Below are 22,144 nucleotides of genomic sequence, written 5' to 3' on the forward strand. Positions count from 1 at the left end.
TTTATAACTCTACTGTATCTTATAGGTCTTTATTCAAACAAATTTTAAAATGACTAGATTAACAGTATTTTTGCTTATGGCATTTTCTAGATTGTCGGTATATTTAGCTTGGGTGGCGCTGAGTGCAATGTGGGAGAGTAAGAGAGAGGCCAGGGCAGGCAGATGTTGTAGCCAATATTACCTGAGGATGTGACAAGTGTGACCTGAGGAAAGAGTGTACCAGGCAGGGACCCAGGAAGCACACAAGATCCGAAGGACGATGAGCACTTCTGCAACTATGATGCTTCAGAAATTATCTGCATTCTTTTCAATTATAGCTGGAGACTAGTTAAAGCGAGACTGCAAAGAAGTCACTCCAGGTATTGGACATGATCCCTCATGTCCCCTCTTCGGAAATATCAGTCAGCTTGGATTTGGTGCGAAGACTCGTTTCTATGGGCTCCCTTCTTGCCCTTCAGAGGGAAAGTCTTAATCTCGTTTTCTATTTCTCTTCTATTCCTTTCTCTCGTAGATGATCCAGAGTCAGCTTCTACTACATCAACACCCAGGATGACACCTGTAAATTTCAAAAGCCTTTTAAATTTAATTAACATAAGCAAGCACAACAAAATCTCTGACTACATAGACTGATCATTTTACTTTCTGAATCTCTTCATGTACTGAATTCAGACTATGAAATACAAAAATAACATTTGCTTAAATACAATTGACACCTAAAGTTTAGGTAGTTTTAATGAGTTGTAATAAATAACATACTTATAAGAGAATTTACACATTTAAAAAAAATACTTAAACTAGAATACTCTGGATATTTCGGAAGCATTCTACATTATAAAAGACATATTTACAAACAATAATTAATAGTGAATTCACAAAGGTCCACTATTTTAAATTTCTATAGCCTTAATATTAAATCCAGATATGGCAAAATGTCTAGATGTAAATATACAGCTACAAACTGATTGCAAAAGGGCTGTTATAAACAAAAGGCACTAGAAAATAAATACAAACGCTTATACCATAAACCAGTGATGGCGAACCTATGACACGCGTGTCAGAGGTGACATGCAAACTCATTTTTTTGGCTGATTTTTCTTTGTTAAATGGCATTTAAATATATAAAATAAATATCAAAAATATAAGTCTTTGTTTTACTATGGTTGCAAATATCAAAAAATTTCTGTATGTGACACGGCACCAGAGTTAAGTTAGGGGGTTTTTCAAAATGCTGACACGACGAGCTCAAAAGGTTCGCCATCACTGCCATAAACCCAATAATGGTTGTTGACACAAACCATAGAAATATGAAAAATAAACCCCACAAAACTGTCCTATTATAGAACCTTTTAAATTCCTTTCCATTATTAACCATTCTTTTTTGTTGTGGAATAACTTACTATGATTCAGTGGAATTGTGCATATTCATCGGAAACTAGTAAATAATGAATGGTGGCTGTGATTTACAAAAGAATAGCCTGCAGTGAACTGAGAAGATCCCACAGATATCCACGGCCAGCGTGTAACACCTGTCACCAGGCAGTAAGATTTCTGTCAGCTCCCTTCTTCAACAACATATGGAGCAATATGTTGGAATTTTAGCTTTGATGATGATAAGGCTTCCCTGTCAACAGAAAAAAAAAAAAAAGCCCCGTTAGTATCATGTAGGCTTCCCCTAATAGTATAATAGAATTACATTTCCAAAAGCATGTCTCAAAAAGTATCCAAAACTCAAATAAACGAAATGGGCTAAGAATTGGATGATGAAATGAGAAGTGAAACCTTTTTCTGAGTTAAATAAACTGTAGGTTATCTCTTACTGTTTTTTTTGTTTTTGTTTTTTTTTTAAATATATTTTATTGATTTTTTACAGAGAGGAAGGGAGAAAGATAGAGAGTTAGAAACATCGATGAGAGAGACATCAATCAGCTGCCTCCTGCACATCCCCCACCGGGGATGTGCCCGCAACTCAGGTACATGCCCTTGACCGGAATCGAACCCGGGACCTTTCAGTCTGCAGGCCGACGCTCTATCCACTGAGCCAAACCGGTTTCAGCTCTTACTGTTTTTTAAAAATATGTAACCACAGTAGTTAGGAATCAGACCACCAGCATGAATTCAGTCACTTCCTGTCAAATCCGGAGTAGAGATATCTCTGTGCCTCAGATTCTAGATCAGGGGTGGGCAAACTTTTTGACTCGAGGGCCACATAGGTTCTTAAACTGGACCGGAGGGCCGGAACAAAAGCATGGATGGAGTGTTTGTGTGAACTAATATAAATTCAAAGTAAACATCGTTACATAAAAGGGTACGGTCTTTTTTTTTTTTTAGTTTTATTCATTTCAAACGGGCTGGATCCAGCCAGAGGGCCGTAGTTTGCCCACGGCTGTTCTAGATCTTTTGAGGGGGATAGCAACCAAACCTTCCTCTGAGGGGTGTAGTACAGATTAAATGAGTTTAATGTCTAAAAAGTACTCAATAAAATACCCGCATGTAATATGTTCCCACATATTCAATAAAGATAGGTGTGTGTGTGTGTGAAGTATGTACCTAAGACAAATGTGCATATCAACTAGAAAAAACACAAATCAAGCTCAGAATGAACCAAGCTCAAATCAAGGTGGGTTGTAAATGGATCAGTTATAAGAAAATGACACTGTGACTATCTGTAGCTGATATTTTTGTTTCCCCAGAAGTTGAGTCTTTCCATTATTGTGATAGTGGCAGGCCCTAAGAAGTGAGAAGTGAAACCTTTTTCTGAGAAACTACCACACTGAGAAAATTCTTTTTTAAAGACTCATCTCTAAATATTTAAATAAAGAGAAAGAAAAATAAACCTTTACATTTTAGAAGGGAAAGAAGAGCATCCATTATTTTCATGAAGAACTAGAAAGTATCCAAAGCAAGTACAACAGTCATCAAGCCAAGGGAAACTCTCTGATATGTGATAATAGGCTATGTAATAATTGATGGAATTGTAAAAGGACATTGCAAATACATCAATTACTATTAAATTATGTAAGATATTATGACTTCAAAATCTTTGTTTATTCTGGATTAGCATGATTCAAAACAATGAGACTGAGTAGCAAAAGAGTTATTCCCTTGCTAGCTATCTCTGAGACCCTGGACTGGTCAATTACACCTCAGGTGCTCCCCCTCCAAATCTCACTGTGCTATTTCTAAACTTTATGCACAGACATTCCCCTCCTCCGCAGACACATCCTAACTTACTGGGCCTGCCCTTTCCACTTGCCCCTTACCCACACCAGTTACACAGGATGTGTGAAAACCACCTGGGCAGAGTTTCAGACTGAAAAGCTGTGCCATCATTAGTAAGCATCTGTTTACAAGAAATTCATTTTCCATTCCAGTTCTCAGAGCAGCAAACACATTTGCAAGCAATATGAATTTCTTTTCTGCTGAGGACGGACATAGGGTTGGCTAGGGGATGGTTTTGTGCATCACCACAAGAGGTCTGAATGCTAATCCTCTGCCTGGGACCCACATACAACAAAGAAAGCCTTGGGAATTACTTCCTCCTCACAAACTTTATTCGAGGCATTCATCATGCAAAGAATATCTTCAATTTAAAAAGACACTGAAATTGGTCAAATTGAGTAATTTAGGCAAAGCTAAACTAAAACATCTGCCATTTTAAACTATATGATCATACAAATTTCTTTATAATTAATTCCTTTTGAATGTACCTAGAATGAAACTAAGTTGTGCCATGTTAAGATAATCACATGCAACTCTATTCATTAAGCTCTGATTAAATGTAAGCACCAAATCAAGATGGGAACATTGCTTTATGGAAATATTTCCAAGATTAGATTATCTGAACATTTCTTTCAAAAGATGAAAACTCAACCTACTTATTTGATACCACACAGATCATGAAATCCCCTACATTTCCGCACCTTCTTGCCATTTAAAATAATTAACTGAGTCAGCCCTGTGTGCTGTACAGACAACGTGCTCACGTTCCAGCAAGTGTGTGCTTGCAGACATAATATCAAAGCCATCTGGAAATCTCATTTCAATCTTTGATTATGGGCAAATTATAAATTTTTAGACAGAAAAGATGGCAAATGAAAGGAAAAGTACTCTTTCTTCAATGAGCTTACTACATTAATCCTTCTGTTTTATGAACTTTTAAATAGTCAAAGCAAAAACATCCCAAATAAAGAAAACAAGCGCTTCCCCACACGAGTGCCACTCAGTAAGCATAGCGGAACCATACGGCCTTGTGTTCATACAACCCAGGGCAGAATCCTAGTGCTCAGAACCTGCGACCCAGGAACACAGAGACTCAGGGCCCTCACATGGAGATAGTCCTATCAGCTCCACATGGTTACTTGCCAATGAAGAGGAAATACATTATACAGTCAAATATGCAATATGACTAAAGGTAAGAAACGATCAGGACTGAAGGAAGATTGTTCTACTCACACTTCCACCATGCTGCTCCAGCTTCTGCAATGCATTCGTGATCGGCTCTTTGAACTTCTTGTCCCTTAGTCTCTTGAACAGCTTTAAAAATAAGATTGGGGGAATGAAATGATTTTAAAAAGCAGTAACATTCATCTTAAGCATAATTAAAGCTTCACTAAAAAGTAGGCTAATTAGAAATAATGTCACTGAGTCTTTATTGTATAATAAGTACAAACACCACTTGTTTTAGGCTTCTTTCAGGAAATATCATTGAAATAGATGCCACTCTATTTGCTGGGGCAATAAATCAATTCATTTAATTATTTCAAATAATACCAATCCTACAAAATATGCTACAATGTGGTATCCAGAGTAAGTTTTCTATGAAATTGCATATTTTTCCATTTGGTAATTTGCAAGAGCATTTGGAGAACTATGACGAAAAACTAAGCCTCTAAACACGTGTGCTTCCAATAGTAACAATGGGAAGAGACAACAAAGAGAGCATCTACATGACTAACTCTAACAGTGAGAGGGGAGTCAGACTAGAAACCACAAGAGCACGTGTCCCGAGGTGTGTCCAGAATGGGCCTCTGACTGCAGGTGGAACTGACTGCAGGGGAGAGTCCAGGTGATAGAGGAGAGAATCACAGAGCAAAGAGGGAAATCACACAATGCAAACCTGTAACTGTGCTCCCCCCAATGCCTGCAGTACTCATGCAGAGCCTGAACCCTTTATTTCAATCTCCCCAGTAAATAAAACTTTCAATACATTTCAACTGACTACTGTATTGATTTTACTCAATTATTTTGAATAACATGTTGAGTTTTAACCTGTATTGATTTTACCTGCGTTCTAGGATCTCCCAGGTAAGTGGGTCCAAGGGAAAACAATGGAACTATAATCCACATGCATGCCTCAGCTCTGAACTAGAGAGATGCACGCAGACATCCTAGCTGTGGGTTATCCCGGACAGGACTCGAATCTCTGTATCAGTGCATGAAGTAAAGGACTACCTGCCTAAGGAAAGGTTTGGCCTTGCCCTGGCTCCTGAATGGTAACCCCTAAGCCCTTGGAATGTCCTGCCAGGTAAGACGATGGCAGAGACTATCACATCACATAGTCTGGGCCTGCAATGTGATCTGCGTGGGGACCGTAGGCCACGAGGTGTCAGCTCAACTTAGGGAGAGACTGGAGACTAAGGTCAACCATGAAGGGAGTCCATCATGCCTGTGGACAGACCCCCGTAGAACCCTGGACACCAAGGCTCAGGGGAGCGTCCCTAGCTGGCATACTCCATGCGCACTGCCACTCGCCCTTGCTGAGACAGTCAGCACTGTGTGCGCGACTCCACTGAGAGGAAGCTCCACCCAGCCTGGCCCGGATCCTGCTCTTCGCGGCTCTTCCCTTTGTGGATGTCAATCTGTGTCCTCTCGGTAATAAACTCACAGCGAATAACAGACTTTCTGAGCAACATGAGTCCTGTCTGCAAACTGTTCAACCTAAGGGTGGTCTTGGGACTTCCTGAACTGCCGTGCCCCAGTGTGTAACTGTGATAAGAATTAAACTACATGCAACAGGAAAACGTCTCCTCCTGAGTGCTAGACTCATCAAAATGCTGACAAAACAAAGAGATAACAAATACAGCTTTGGCAACATATAATTACACAAGAGGGCGGATAAACTCTGTTTATACTAGTGCTTCTTAGCTAATCAACACGGGCATGATCCCATTACATTGCTCATTAATTTGGGTGCACTACAACCCTAAATTCTGCTCATCTGGGTGCTTTCCATTGAAAATGTTTAAAGAGCACACTCTCCTTAGTAAAATGTTTTATGAACCACTACAATGATTTTGGTTAGGATGATGAGTTTTTGGTTTTCTTTTTTTGTTGATGTTTTGAATCATTTGACACCGTTACATTATGAAGAGATGCGGATAGTGCATGATACACACTCACAGCTGCTCTCCAATCTTTTCAGTACTCACACTGGTAAGCAGATGTTTCAGGTGGTCATTCAGAGAAGGACCAACGACAACACTTAACTGCACGAGAGCATTCAGTCCTCTTTCAAACACTTCATCATCCGAATGGGCCTGTGGAGCGTTAGTTGGTCAGGAGTATCGGGATAGGAAGAGAAAGAAGAGAAAAAGGAAGGAGATGTTAGGAGAAAGGAGAAGCCGGGGGAGAAAAAAGAGAGAGTGAATATTCAAATTAGATGATAATCAACCAAACCCAGAATTTTAAGAATAGCCTTTAATGCAGGATATGTAGAAGCAACACACAAATTTTCAGCTTGACTGAAACATTAAGATATATCGCAGTCTGCAGAAAGACTGCTTTGAGGTTCATTACTTTCTCTAATTACTCAAAATGTCCCATTTTATTTTTAGTACATTCTCTTAACGGTGTTTGCAAGTAAGTAATCATATGGCCCTGAAGAACAGTGACCTAATTCTGCATACACATAAAAATCACAGGTAAAAAGCTAATGTGCATATAATTTGGAAGGCATAAAATATCTTAAATGTATCAGAGAAAGTCCAAAGAATAAAGCACATACCAGAGCCGCCTTTAGCACAGGACTCAGTCTAGGAAGCAAAGGCACAGCTTTTTCAGGAGCATCTCGGACCAAGAGTAATTCTCTAAAACCCTCCTTTGAAACAAAGGTGTATGGATGTTTAGTCTCTCTCAGACCCTGCCAAAGACAAAACAAACAAAAAACACACATGATTTATGCTAATAAGAAAAACTGAATCCTTACTCGTGTAAATGAAAATCAAGTTTATTATTGTTTTCCTAATCACGATAGATAATTTCAGTAATTACATTTTTAATTAAACAGATAAATTATGGCATAAAAGACATATATACGACAGAAAGGATCTCTATCTACAGGAAGGAAGAAGGACGAAAGGAAGGGAGAGAAGGAGGGAGTAAAGAAGAGAGGGAGGGAGGGGAGGAGGGAGGGAGGAAAAGAAAAGTAATAAGAAAAACAGAAAAATAAGGAAAGAAAGGAGAGGCAAAAAATATATCAGGAATTTTAAAAAAGGAAAGAAAGGCAGAGAGAAAAGGGGGAGGGAGAGGAAAGATAAACAAAAAGAAATAAAGAGGAAAAGGAAGAGAAAAACTGACTAGGATTCTAAATGCATTTTGCACAACTCCTCAACACTGCTTGAAAGCAGTGAGTTAGTCTACAATGTGTGGTTATAAATACCACTTTATGAATGCACCTGTTACCGTGATTTTACAATTTGTTTTCCTGACACAGATGTTAAATAATATAAAGGAACCTATCTGAAGTTTTTTTTAAAAAAATCTATAAAAACATCTCCATAGTGTGTTACTTAGGATGTACAAGTAGGCAAAATCCTGGAGAATTCTACAAAATAACATTAAGTAGTTAATATGAGTTTCCTAAGAAATAGAGTGTTAAATAGGACTGGCTGTACAGAGAGACCAACTTTTCATTGTTATCTTACGTAGCTATTTTTAAACCAGTGATGTTCTCTTAATTTGACTAGTTAAACAAAAATCTCCCTCCACGTTATGATTTTAAGTACTTTTATACTTTAAGTATGAATATTTCAACCACTTACCTACAAATCCCTGTGTAGACTAATCTCATATTTATAAAGCTAATTAATTAGTTTCTAATAATCACACGCCAATTATATTTAGTTCCTAAGGGAGTGTAGTATTCTAATGCCTATTGTCTTGCTCTGATTTCAAAAGTAAAGAATGAGATTTACTGATGAGTTACAAAATAACATTTATTGCAACTGTAAGAGATTTTCCCCCATAAACACTCAGGAGATGGAGTATTGATTTACCTCGGCTAACGTAATAAGAAGAGGATCAAAGGAAAGATTTTCAGGAGGAGAGTCCCACTGTAATCTGTGTTTTACTGAACCATGGACCAACCTAAAATATAAAACCAGTGAATGTAACAAGAACAATATCTATCTATCCTATATAATAAGAGAAACAGGCAAATTAACTGTCCCTCTGCTATACTCAAGCCACACCCACAAGCCATGCCCACCAGCCAATCAGGAGCGGTTATGCAAATTAACCCAACTAAGATGGCAATGGCCATGGAGCTGGAGCGAGCAGAAGGCTTGGGCTGCCCCAGGGGTTGGAGGAAGCCAAGCTTCCTGCCTGCCCTGAAGGGACCTGGGCTCCGATCAAGGCTACAAAGTTTCAATTATAGAAGATAAATAAATCCCAGAAAAAAAAGAAAAAGAAAAAAGGAGAGGCTGGGAGCTTGGGTTGCCAGGGGTGTGTGGCCAGCCTGAAAACGGCCCTCAGCCCCTCACCCAGGCTGGCCACACCCACATGGGGTGAGAGTCCCCGCTGGGGGGCTTGGTAAGCCTGGAAAAAGCCATCAGCCCCTCACCCAGGCTGGCCAGGCACCCCAGTGGGGACCCCCACCCTGAAGGGGGTGTGGCCAGCCTGAAAACGGCCCTCAGCCCCTCACCCAGGCTGGCCAGGCACCCCAGCGGGACCCCCACCCTGATCCGGGACACCCTTCAGGGAAAACCAGCCGGCCCCCACCCATGCACCAGGCCTCTATCCTATATAATAAAAGAGTAATATGCAAATTGACCCTAACAGCAGAACGACTGGTCACTATGACACACACTCCCCACCAGTGGGCAGATGCTCAATGCAGAACTGTCCCCTGGTGGTCAGTGCACTCCCACAGGGGGAGCTCTGCTCAGCCACAAACCAGGCTAATGGCTGCCAGGACAGCGGTGGTGGCAGGAGCCTCTCCCGCCTCCTCAGCAGTGCTAAGGATGTCCGACTGCAGTTTAGGCCTGCTCCCTGCTGGCAAGTGGACATCCCCCGAGGGTTCCTGGGCTGCCAGAGGGATGTCTGACTGCCAGCTTAGGCCGATCCTCCGGGGAGCAGGCGTAAGCCAGCAGATGGACATCCCCCAAGGGGTCCCAGACTGCGAGAGGGCACAGGCCGGGCTGAGGGACCCCTCCTCCCCCTGAGTGCACAAATTTTTGTGCACCGGGCCTCTAGTATATATATAAAAGCCTAATTTGCAAATTGCCCCCTCTACCGGGAGTTCAACCACGAGTTTGACCAGGGAGCGGGGCCGGCCGGCTGGCCGGCCAACCACCTACAGCCCCTCCCCCCGGCCAGCCCAGCCCGACCCCACCTGGGCATGAATTCATGCACGGGCCTCTAGCAGTTATATAATAAGCAGTGATTATCTAACACAGTGGTTCTCAACCTTCCTAATGCCACGACCCTTTAATACAGTTCCTCATGTTGTGGTGACCCCCAATTTCATGTTACAAATTGAACATAATTAAAGCATAGTGATTAATCACAAAAACAATATGTAATTATATATGTGTTTTCCGATGGTCTTAGGCAGCCCCTGTGAAAGGGTCATTCGACCCCCAAACGGGTCATGACCCACAGGTTGAGAACTGCTGATCTAACACATACATATTCTTTTTGGAATATAACTACATTAGCATTATTTTATAATATGTAGAAACCATGACAAACCTATTATATCTATGGGTAATGCTATTTTGGAATTAAAATTATTTTCTTCAACAATGTCCCAATAGCCCAAAAGTATAAGTCACCTTTATTTCAACCTCCCTTGTAAATAAAACTTTCAATAAATTTAAACTGAATACCATATTGATCTTACTCAATTATTTTGAATAACATGGTGAGTTATAACCTGTATTGATTTTACCTGCAAGGAATACCACCTTTAGAGTAAACAGCTGCAAATGCAGAAGGGGCTCGTGACTGTTCACCAAACTGAAATACAATGTGACACACACACAATAAATATTACGATCACCTCCACTTTGTGATATCTAATCAATTTTAATACTGCTCAGGTCAGAGGCAAACGAACACCCTGACTTTCAAGCCACTTCCAACTTTCCAGTGCATCATTCTACTCAGCACAATTGAGAAATTTAACAGTTCTTTCGGGACTGAACACACAAACACATTTTCTACATTTTCTTTCACACCTAACTTGTTTCAGAAGGTATGAAGATGCCTGAAACCATACATATAATAAATAAAACATAGACAAATATAAGTATCATAAATATAATAAGATAACATCTTTCCATCCCCTCCCTACTGTAACTGTCTAAAGTGAGAAGCAAATGGAGAAGGCGTTAAGTGAGGGAAAGTATATTTGTTTTTAGCCCTCAGCACATTTCCTACTTGTCCTCCAGCTACTTATACATGGTCTGGATGGTCAGAGAACTTGTCATTTCCCAAACGGGCTTTGTCTCCATAAAAATTAAAGGCTTCCGTTGGACAGGGTCACGTGTTAGAGCTGGAGACTGAGCGAGACTCTCACAAACATAGGCCCATATGTGTATGCTTAGATATATAACTTCACTATTTTCAGTTTTGCTATATTATTATCTTAAGAATAGATTAATTCTGGACCTACTCTCAAAGGCAATTTAAGAGATGATCAATCATAACAGTTAAAACAATCACAGCAAAATAATTTCAATATAATTGATCGGAGACTTAAAGGCACCAAAAGTAAATAATTTACAATATGGTACTTTCATTATAATCAAAAGAAACAGTTATTTAAATTACAGAATAGAAACTTATTACAGATAAATAGCTAAAAACATTTTTAATCATATGCAGTACTTCAGAAATATATATGCTTAAGTTTAGAATTAGTCCTCTTCCCTCTAATAAAATGTTTTGAGTAAAAATACATACATGAAATTTCATTAAAATAAAATGTCATAATAAAAGATTCATTTGCAAAGCTCAATCCATAGTAGTAATGCTGTATAGTAATTCACAGCAATAGTAATATTTCATTCATCAAGTTATAATTCCTGCTAAGAAAAATATGTTTTAAAAATTGTTTTCAAGTAAAAATCATATCAGATAAAGAAATTAACTGGAAAAGCGTTGCTTACATTGGGAAAAAAATTAAGGCTGCAAATTCCCTCAGTTAAATATGGGGAAAAGGAAGCAATAGCAAGAAGATATCAGAGCATTCTTCAGGGTTTCAATTTCCTGGCCACTGTGCAGGTTACAGAAAGAAGCAAAGGAACACAGATACTCAAACTACTTTTTGTTTTTCTTTTCTAAGTCAGATAATTTCCTGTGCCCTTGGATATTTCATTAGATCCTTGCTTAGGTATTTGCTATGTTTTGCCTGCTGTCAAAATCAGAGTATCAGCTATCCTCATAATCCCTTTCAAGGGCTGAAACCACTATCAGAATACCCTATGCGAGGTTGGGCCAAACACCTGGGGGTGTTGCACAGGTGTGTTCACTTTTGGATAATTCACTGATCTATACACCATTATGTACTTTTATGTGCCTAAATCTCATGTTTGTTAAATTGCTGTGAAAAGGCAAAAGGAGGCTAGTATTATAGTTAGGATTTCTGGTGGAGCAAATTTATAGACCACAGAAAAATGGCCAGAGACTTTTACGAAACTATGGAAGCATGTAATTCATCCTGTGGCAATTAAATACAAGTTTATTCATTGGTATTAGGAAGTCAAATAACCCTAGCAAATAAAAAATAAAGCAATTTACTTTATATTCTAAAAACTCATCCAGGAATGAGACAGAAGAGACCAAAACTGGTTAATAACAACTGTACACCTTCTCACCTCCACTCCCACATCCTCTCCATTCTTCACCATCATTATCATATGCCCTTCCTTCAGCACTACCTCAAAACTAACAAAAGAGACTTAAGACCGAACTCAAATGGTTCAACAGTGTGCTCAGTACATACTACTTAGAAAAACTGAGTCAGGAATCTCTTTTGTACTTACCGGGTTAATTGTTTTAGGGTTAAGTTTATCACTTGGTCGATGGTGGACTTTTATTGCAGCATCTGGAGAACTGGCTGACGATGAGGATGAGGATTTGCTTCGTTGAACTGTAGTCCTAGGCTTTCTCTGTGGACTTGATGATGTCCTTTGATCATCATTACCTAGAAAAAAAACCCAGAAAAAAAAGAAAGGTGAAAACTATAGAGGTGTCATTAATATAAAGTTCACCTCTTCCTTTAAAAAGCAATGCTGGGTACCTCTCACTCTGGTTCTCAACTGTGTGTCTCCATGGCACTCTGATTTCTGCATTGCTTCCCGTCACTCCTGCAGTTACAGGAAACTTGATGTCATAAATTTTTAAGGAGGGAAAGTCACTAACAATATAAAGACTAAACCAGAATAGAGTAGAAAATACAGTAAAAGACATACAGAAAACTTATGGTAAGGAGCAAAATACCTGGAAAGACTAATGAGAAAAATATTATATCAATTTCAATAATATCAGTAACAGCAAATTAAAAACAAGCTATAAAACATAATGTATAAAAGCAAACCTTTTTTTCATTCAAATTATCAAAATACATTGTTAGATACTCAATCACAATCTTCTAGTTCTATGTAGAAAACAGGGACTAGGTTTTTGAAAGGAGTGGTTGGCACCTCCCCCGACGGTCTCCATCTTCTCTGGTTTCTAAATTTCTAAAGTTCCAAAGTCAACACCTGCACATCAAGTCCTACTTTTCCAATGATGTAAGGAACTCTCCTATTCAAGGTACCACAAGCTTCTTATACTGAAAATAACCCAACCAGAGGTTACCACACACATTTAATTATAAATCCCTTGTTAATTCAAGGTACCACCAGTTTTCCGGTCCATCAGGCGGAAAAATTTAGATGGTTGCTGCTTCTTTTTCCTTTGCTTCCTACACTCAGCCCTACAGATGTGTTCAGCATGGTGTAGCGAGGTAGAAAGAGCGCTGGGCTCAAATCTCGGTTTGCATCTCATCTCTACCGATTATGAGGTTTATGAATCCAGGCAGAGTATTTAACCTCCCTCAGCTTGGTTTCCTAACCTACTAAAAGGGAGAATCAAATCAAGCTGATCAAGGCTGTTGTTGAATAAATATGATCAGATATCAAGCTGCTCACCAGCACAGGGTGGTTCACCTCTCCCTCTTCCATATTTCCTTCTTTTCTGTTAATGAAAGAGGTCTAGTTCACAGCCCATGATTTCCTGATTCACCAAATGATTTCTAAATTTAAATCTCTACAGAGGTACCACACACACCCAGACTCATATACCCAACTGCCTGCTAGTATATTTCTAGGCCTCACTTCAATCTCAAGTTCCGTCCTATTACTCCCCCTCTCCCTTGCATGACTCTCCAATTATGCTTCATTCATCTTATGCTCAACCACCCTTTTGAGTGCTTTTTCATTAAGTAACATGAAGAGGGTGGTGTAAAGGTGTTAATATTGGAAGGAAGTGAAAAATAAAAGAATTGCTTAGTTTTATAAATGGTACAAGATCTCCGTTCTTTGCCCTGGCCGGTTTGGCTCAGTGGATAGAGCCTCGGCCTGCGGACTCAAGGATCCTGGGTTCGATTCCGGTCAAGGGCATGTACATACCCAGTGCGGGGGGGGGGAGGGGGGGGTGTGGGAGGCAGCTGATCGATGTTTCTCTCTCTCTATCCCTCTCCCTTCCTCTCTGTAAAAAATCAATAAAAAAATATATTTTTAAAAGATCTCCATTCTTTTATAAAACAATATAAAGATTCTAAATAGATTCTAGAACCCACAAATCCACTTAACCAGAACACCCAAACTATGTCACAATACCAGAGAACAAAGAAGTAGGGCTCCACTGGAGGACCCTCACTGTTCCCTTAGGTTTCCTTAGCTCTGCAGGTAATTCACAGAGGCTGCAGGCACCTGTGTCCATGCAAGGAAAGCACACTTTCCCCCCACTGTTTAGCTCATACATCCTATCTCTTTCTCTACCTGCACTTTTTTCGACACCCCGCTCTGAGACCACTGCACGAAAACTGCTTGCTAAATTCTCAGGGAAGGACGCCACGTTATTTCCTATTCCCTAATGTTCATAAAGTTCCAAAAGTGTAAATAGGCACCCCAACTAAAGAAGACGCCATGTTTCATCTCTGAGGTTCCTTAAATCCCACGGCGCAGCGACAGAGCCCAATATCCATCTTTCTCAACCCCCTTTTACCATAAGGCAAACCAAAGAGCCAGTATGAAGGGTCTTAAAATTCGCTTTCCAATGTCTTGGCCTCTCCTCCTCCAATACCACACATCTATTAGTACCTAAGACCAAATCGGGGCCAGGGCGTTGTCCAAGTTGGAAAATGAAGGGGTGTGTGTGTGTGGCGGGCGGGAGGAGGTGGGGGGGGGGGGGGGAGCGGGCGAGGAAGAGGGGAGGCCCGGGAGGGCGGGGCGGGGGGTGAAGATGGAGAAAAACAGATTTTTTTAAAGGAGGGTGAAGGGAAAGGCAGCATTCAATTAAGACGAACGAAGGCTATTATGGGCTCAAGTCCGACCCGGAAGAGTTAGGGCGCGCTTCAGGCTCTGGGCGTCACCAGGGTCCTTCGCAACGGGGCCCGGCGGCCCTAGCAACAGGCCAGCGAGGAAGCCGGTTAGGCCCAGAGAGCACGGGCGGCGGCGCGGATCCCCGCACCCGGCTCCGGGGACTCGTTCCTACCGCGCGTCTCTCCCGCTGCGACCCGCACACCAGCCGCCGCCCCGGATGGGGCTTTGGACCGGCGGCCGCTCGGCCAACAGCCACGGTTTCCGCGGCCCGCTGCCCGAGCGTGCGGAGAACCGGGCTTCCAGGGGGAGGCTCCGGATCCGGCGGCGCCGCGCAATGACGTCAGACGCACGTTACGCCCTCTCAGCCAATAGCAGGGAGGCCGCAGACGCGCGGGCGGAAGAGGGTTGCCCTGGCAACTAGACGCCTGAAGTTAAAAGGGCGGTTCCTGAGCTGGAAGCGCTGACTGCTGAGGGAAAAGGCGCCAGGTGGGGGGTGTTTGGGGAATCGGGAGCGGAGCAGGGCACAGGCTCCTGGATCCTTGAATTGCAGCCTCTCTCCAGTCTGTGAACTTACCTCTCAGCTCCTCTGGCAGCTTGAAACGTTCCGTGTTCTCCAGGTGTCTCACCCCAGGTCCTCTGAGAGCGGAGGACCATGAACTCCAGCGTCTTCAGAGAAGAGAGCCAATGCTGTCTCCCTGCCCAGCTGTGGGATTTCGTTTCGTCATATCTCACTAATGAATATGCTATTGCATCAACTACACAATGCATCCATAGTTTAATGATGAAAAGCGCGTGGTTTTGTACTACAGATAATTTTAATAAAATTGATGCTGCATTCCCCTTGCGATTCCACCAAAAGCAACTTGGGGTGTCATAGCAAAGAACCCAAGCCCTTTCTGATCTGTCCACTGCATTTCTTTCTAAACTCTAGAGTCCTCTTCCGTGGCCAACTTTAATTTTTTGCTCAGGTAACAGTTAACTATATAACTGGCGTTTTCTGAACACCCCGAGTAGCTCCATCCTTGCTACCTGGATTTCTACCTGAGCAGCACCTTCACTAAAATGCTTCTCGCACAATGTAGTGAGGACTCAAGAAATGCTCTTTAATAAACGAAAGGATTCTGTATGTTCTCTAATGTTCTGCGAACCTTGCAACAAATCCATTTTGCAACCAATATATATTGGTTTCAGAGAGGAAGGGAGAGGGAGAGAGAAACATCAATGATGAGAGAGAATCATTGATTGGCTGCCTCCTGCACGCACCCCACTGATGGAGCCCACAACCAAGGCATGTGCCCTGACAGGGAATGGAACCGTGACCTCCTGATTCATAGGTTGACACTAAACCACTGAGCCACTCCTGCTGGGCTATCGTAACTTTTAAAATTCATTATAATGTATTACCTATCTTCCCCACCAGACAAAAATTGTTTCCTTCACTTTTCTATCGCCAATGTTTAGCACAATGCATGCTTAACTTAATAATTTAAAAAAAAAAAAAACAAAAGAATAGAAGATCCTATTTTTAGCTACTTTCACCTTATTATCCTCTTGTCCAGCTTCTTCAAGATTTATTATATCTACTTTCTCTTCCTCACTCCTAGCATCACCCAAGTCAGCCTTAGCAGCACCTAGCTTATCTTCATTTTAAAAGTAAAGAAATGGGTTCTTGGCATTGTGACTCTGGATAGCATGTGATACTGTTGGATACTTTATTGGATATACTAGTCTGAGAAGCCTGTGAGACATCTAGTTGACACTGATCAAAATGAAGGTCACAGTTCCTCTGTTAATGGCCAACGTCAGGACTAAAGTGTAACATCTCTGTGCTATATTGGCCCTCAATTAATGCACTGTCCCTGTTGTTCCCTAATACTTTAATAAATAGACCCTTCGTAAATAAAATTGTTCTATTTTTATATCACTACATATATAAAATTATGAACTAGATAAATAAATGTAATGAAATTTGAAAAATCAGAATGTTTTTCTTATTGTTTTGATGCCTATTTCAGTTGTGAAAATTTCTTAATTATATGCAATTAGTCATCAAGCATTTTAAAGTAAATATCAGAGGTATTAATTACTTTAAAAAGAAAATCTGTTCCTTTTTTGTACAAATTACAGACTGACTGATCATTCCCAATTATCAGGAAATGAGATGTAAGACATCTCTTTTTTTTTTTCCTATGTAATTTTCAGTACACCCTGTCAGGAAATGCTAGACATATAATCACTGAGTGTCCAAATGGAAAAAATAAATTCTAATTTTGATTATTTTCCACATGGAAAAAATTAAGCAGTGATGGTGATTACTTTGGTAAAAGTAAATGAGATCAACATGAATGAGCATAGAAAGCCGTATTGTCCAATAGAAATAAAATGTGAGTCACATTGGAAAATTTTAATTTCCTAGTAGGCACATTTTTAAAAGTAAAAAGAAACAAGTAAAATGCAGTTTAATAATATATTTTAATTTAACTCAATATGTCTAAAATACTATCAATGAGCAATAATTACAGAAATATCAGTGTGATATTTTACTTTCTCTTTATTATGCTAAGTCCTCAAAATTTCACGTGTGTATTATACAGCACAGCTCAATTCAGCCTAGCCACATTTCATGTCCTCTACAGCCACGTGTGGCTAGTGGCAACCACTGGAGTGTGGGAAGAGAGAGATATGTCCTCAGATCGTTGTACAAACATACAACCAAGTGAATCAATGCATTTTGTTAAATAGTTACAGAGTACACACTATATTTGGAACATGCCATTAGGTGTTGGGAGATCAATGCAAAATGTAAAGGGAAACTAATTAAATTAATTGGCTATAATCTCTGACTATGGGTTTAGTGCAAGTAGTAGCTTCTTTTATGATTCATAGTTGAATTTGGCTTCTTTCACAAATTTCCTTCTAGTCCGTGAAGAAACTCAAGCTTCTTCTCCTTGGAAATGTGTTGAGCAGGGAGTGGTGGTGAAGCTTGGGGGGTGAGAATTCTGGTCCTCTGTTGTCACCTGCCTCTGCTGCCAGCTGCTGAGATGTGCTTTGCCCTTTCTTCTCCTCATCCATGTGTCCTCTATTCATGTAGCTTGTTCATGCATGTCCCTCACCCCAGATTCCTCATTTGTGGTGAATTTTAAGCTCCTCTTATACTCTCAGGAAGTATTCCATTTTTCCCATCTGAAGTGAGAGAAGCCCACCTTTTGGGTTACACACGGTGGAGATAATGGGAACCTGTAAGACTGTCTTTGAACCTTTTGCCTAGACACTCTATGTGGGCATTTCTTCTGATCCTGCACCCTGCTAGGTTCAGGGACCCTTATTAGTTCTGAGACATTGCCTTGGGATCAGGGTGCAGGGTAGGGAGGGCAGGGCACACAATCCCTTTGCATTCAGATCTGGCCCTGGACTCTGAAAGATGGTATATTCTTTCAATTCTTTCAAGTAATGACTAATCCTTGAACGTGACTTTTGAAACTTCAAGGCCAAGAATTTGCTATCATTGTCAATACTTTATGATGACAACATTACATATGCTCTGAGTCGATAAGCATAGCATAGTGAGGCTGAAAGAAGTGCGGGAAATATTAATTTTTCAGAAATAGTTGTATATTTGGTTTATAAGTTATTTTGGGATTTCTATAGGAATTTTTAAAGTCTAAGATGTCAACATAAACACTATTTAAAGAGTGTTTTATTCCACCTAGTACACGTATAGCCTTTTAAGTTAAGGGTTAAAGGTAGACAACAAAGGAATGGGTTTCTCATATGTCTGTTAGAAAGTAGAACATTAACCACAATTAAAACAGTTCATTAAGCCCTAGACAATTAATCCTTGTTCTGCTGATCTTGGGTTAATGAGTCCTCTTTCGCAAAGTCATTTACTACAGAGCTAACATAAACGGAAAGCCTTGACTTTGTCTCTCTATACATCTGGCAGCTGTCCATGGTGACAATGTCAGGTTATAATGAAAAACCTATTCACATGATTTCATTCTCTATAAATTACAGCAACAGTTAAGAGTACTAGGTATTTGCCCAGCTGGAGTGGCTCAGTGGTTGAGCATCGACCTATGCGCCAGGAGGTCAAGGTTCCATTCCCGGTCTGAGCACCTGCCTGGGTTGTGGGTTTGATCCCCAATGGGTAGTGTGCAGAAGGCAGCCCATCAATGATTCTCTCTCATCATTGATGTTTCTATCTCTCTCTCCCTCTCCTTTCCTCTGTGAAATCAACCATATAATATATATATATATTATAGTCTTTTGCTGTGGAAATGTTTTATTTGTTTTTTAAATTTGTATTTCCAGATGGTTGGTTGGTTGGTTGGTTGGTTGAAACAAGGACCAAAAGGTGGCACTTGAAATGCCAGAGAAGCCTTATTACACTGTACAAGAAAGTAGCCAAAAACTTAGGGACACCAGAATGTTAGAGTGGATTCATCATGTGAGATCTAGATACTCAGCCTGGCAGGGTGATGAAAGCCAAATGGAATGTGCTTTTCACTATGACTGGGAGAAATGAATGTGTAAAAGGAGCCCCAGCATCGCTGAAAAGCTGTGTGGTTATTCTTTGTACGTCAGAAATTATAGTGGAAACTGCTGCCCCTAAACTTGGATCCCTAAATACAGTGGGGATAATTGGATGTCAGGGTGGCAGGGACCATATGGCCACACTTAATCACCAAACACAAGGTGGATGTGGTTAGCAAATTGGACAGTGGAGTCAAAGCAATAATCAGAATAGTCTGGCTCGCAGGGACCTATGGTAGTGACTGACTATTGATCATAATCATGTCTCTAGCAGACAAATAGATAGGCAGCTTACTAAATTTTACCTGCTATTTTTTAGTGAGAGAGTTTACAGGTCAAGTGAACAGAAGTCTAATTTGAATCACAAATACCAAGACTAACATCTCTTCAATCAATTCCCAGACTTGAGTCAGTTTACAGACCCTGGACCCCTTGGATGAAAGGGAGGACGAGTTCTCTTGAGGAAGGACCCCACCACACTCCCCCAAATCTAAACTGTTATTCGTTCTCCAACTTGTCCCTAAAAGAAACTTATGGCCTTTTATCAGGGTGACTATATATATTGTGGAAAAAAAGAGACTACTTTCCAAAGACTTTCAGACACAAGCTCTGAACTGACACTGATTCCAGAAGATTCACAGGTCACTGGGGCCACCAATCAGAGGAGCGGCTGATGGAGGGCAGATGGTCAATGTTCTTTTACCTCAAATAAGTCCCACGGTGGCCCCCAAGAGTCCCCCAAGCTATCGTTGGTTATTTCCCCAATTCTGGAATACATAATTGGAATAGACACACCCAACAACTGGAAAATTTTCTACATGGATTCCCTGACCTGTGGGGTGAAGGTTATGACAGTAGAAAAGGTCACGTAGAAGCCAGTAGAACTGCCTTTACCTAGGAAAATAGTAAATCAAAAGCAATACCTCATTCTTGGAGGAATGTCAGAGATTATTGTCACCATCAAAGACAAGTTATGTAGGGGTAATGATTCCCACCACATCCTCATTTAGTTCACCTATTCAGCCTGTGCAGAAAACAGATGGTTCTTGGAGAATGACAGTGGATTATCATGTGTTGAATAGGTGGTGACTCCTATGGAAGCTCTTGCAAAGCCAGAAATACACCTTCACTGTCCTACATCAGGAGGACGTCAAGTCTCCAAGCCCATGCCATGATTTAGTCTGTAAGGACCTTAATCACCTTTCCCTCCCACAAGATATCACACTGGTCCATTACATTGGTGACATTGTGCTGACGGGACCTAATGAACAAGAAGTAGCAACTATCCGAGACTTATTGGTAAGGCATTTGTTTGTCGATTGTGGGGAATAAATCTAACCAAAATCCGCACCTCCATCTCAGGGAAATTTCCAGGGGTTCAGTGGTGTGGGGAATGTTGAGTTATTACTTCTATGGTGAAGGATAAGTTGTTGCATCTGACCCCTCCTACAATGAATAAAAAAGACACAATGCTTATGTCTTTAGATTTTGAAGGTGACATGTTTGTCATTTGAGTGTGTTACTCTGACCTGTTGACTGACTGAGCCAAAAAGTTTCTAGTTTTAAGTGGGGCCCAGAACAAAAGAAGGTTCTGCACAGGTCCAGGCTGCCATGCAAGCCATTCTGTCACCTTGGCCAGATGAACCAGCAGTTCCAATGGTGCTGATGTGGCAAATAGAGATGCTGTTTAGAACCTCTGACATAAAGCCATCAAGTTATTGAGGTGGATGATAAGCAGTTTTAAAACTTTTCCCAAATTCTCCCATCTCCTTCATTTTTCCCTCTGCATACTTCACCTGATGTGTGTCCCCTTGGCTGGACCACAGTGTCTAGCTATGTGGCCAAACACTATTCTAGATGTTTCTGTAAGGAAGTGTTTGAATGAAATTAATGTTTATATTGTGGACTTTGAGCAAAGCAGATTGCCCTCTGTAATGTGGGTGGGCTTCATCCAGTCAGTTGAAGTTCCAGGTAGAACAGAAGAATAACTTCTCCTGATCAAGAGGAAATTCTTTAGTAGACAGCCTTTGGACTTGAAGTGCAATATCAGCTCTCCCCTGGGTCTCCAGCCTGCTGGTCCACTTTGCCGATTTTAGACTTGCTAGCCTCCATAGTTGTATCAGCTAATTCCTTAAAATAAATATTTCTACATATTAACATATCCTATTGTTTTGTTTCTCTGGGAAATCATACACCCAATTCCTCCACGCTGTGGAGTAAATTCCAGTTGTCCCACTGAGCAGAATTGAAAAGCCACATCAAAGCTCGATAAAAAGGTTAATCTGTGTTCTCAACTTCCAAATCTCAGCCCAGAATTTCTCAAATATTTATTCTGTGTTGGAAAGCACTGGCTGAATTTGGTCTCTGGCTCCCAAATTGAGTTACCGAAAGAGATCAGTCTGACTGGCAATAAATTGACTCTAAAGAGCAGAGTGAACGTATATGTCCAAGGTAGCTTCATCAGTGATGTCTATATAGTTTATAATTAATGTCAAAAAGTTAGGATGGAACATTCTTAATTAGCTATCTTTACTGGAAAGATGACCAGACAATGGTCAATTCTTGCTTTTACTATTCACCCCACACAAATCATCTTACTTGACTTATTATTGTTAACATATGAATAGCAGAGATGAAATAAATTTTAATTTAATGTATAATTTTATATTAGAATTTTTATTCAATTTTTAAAGAAATAAAAATATTTCAAAATAGATAGGGAAGATACCGCCAGCACTTATTTATTTCTCTAGTGACGAGTCTGTAAGAGAAAAAGACCCAAAAACTTTAGTCAAATTTTA

The 22,144-nt window shown here is 40.6% G+C and overlaps 1 protein-coding gene across 4 annotated transcripts; it reads right to left on the reverse strand.

Annotated features, from left to right (window-relative positions):
* On the reverse strand, positions 1 to 15,118 carry PACRGL (parkin coregulated like). 4 transcript variants are annotated; one of them, XM_070398679.1, is made up of 10 exons: positions 14,983 to 15,118; positions 12,524 to 12,590; positions 12,267 to 12,427; positions 10,169 to 10,236; positions 8,274 to 8,364; positions 7,004 to 7,138; positions 6,429 to 6,536; positions 4,453 to 4,533; positions 1,398 to 1,621; positions 1 to 556 (listed from the first exon to the last, which is right to left on the reverse strand). In XM_070398679.1, exons 2-9 carry the CDS (start codon positions 12,573 to 12,575, stop codon positions 1,565 to 1,567), a joined length of 753 nt encoding a protein of 250 aa, XP_070254780.1. In that variant the 5' UTR covers positions 12,576 to 12,590; positions 14,983 to 15,118; the 3' UTR covers positions 1 to 556; positions 1,398 to 1,564. The 4 variants fall into 4 exon arrangements, with proteins under 4 accessions (XP_070254780.1, XP_070254790.1, XP_070254797.1 ...); XM_070398689.1 differs by lacking the exon at positions 14,983 to 15,118 and adding an exon at positions 14,494 to 14,520; XM_070398696.1 differs by lacking the exon at positions 14,983 to 15,118 and adding an exon at positions 13,416 to 13,434.
* Positions 15,119 to 22,144: the final 7,026 nt, after the last annotated feature.

This window comes from Myotis yumanensis, unplaced genomic scaffold (assembly GCF_028538775.1).
Source record: "Myotis yumanensis isolate MYYU_CA2020_CCGP unplaced genomic scaffold, mMyoYum1.0.hap1 SCAF_1, whole genome shotgun sequence".
Taxonomy (NCBI): Eukaryota; Metazoa; Chordata; class Mammalia; order Chiroptera; family Vespertilionidae; genus Myotis; species Myotis yumanensis.

Bases quoted from the DNA above. Each gene is read 5' to 3' on its own strand.
- PACRGL (XM_070398679.1), bottom strand. From the start codon at position 12,575: ATGCAGAAATCAGAGTGCCATGGAGACACACAGTTGAGAACCAGAGTG. The intron at 7,139-8,273 runs GTAAATCAATAC...TGTCTTTGGCAG, and splicing joins TTCTTATTACGTTAGCCGAG to GGTCTGAGAGAGACTAAACA. The intron at 1,622-4,452 runs GTGAGTAGAACA...TTCTGTTGACAG, and splicing joins TGGAGCAGCATGGTGGAAGT to GGAAGCCTTATCATCATCAA.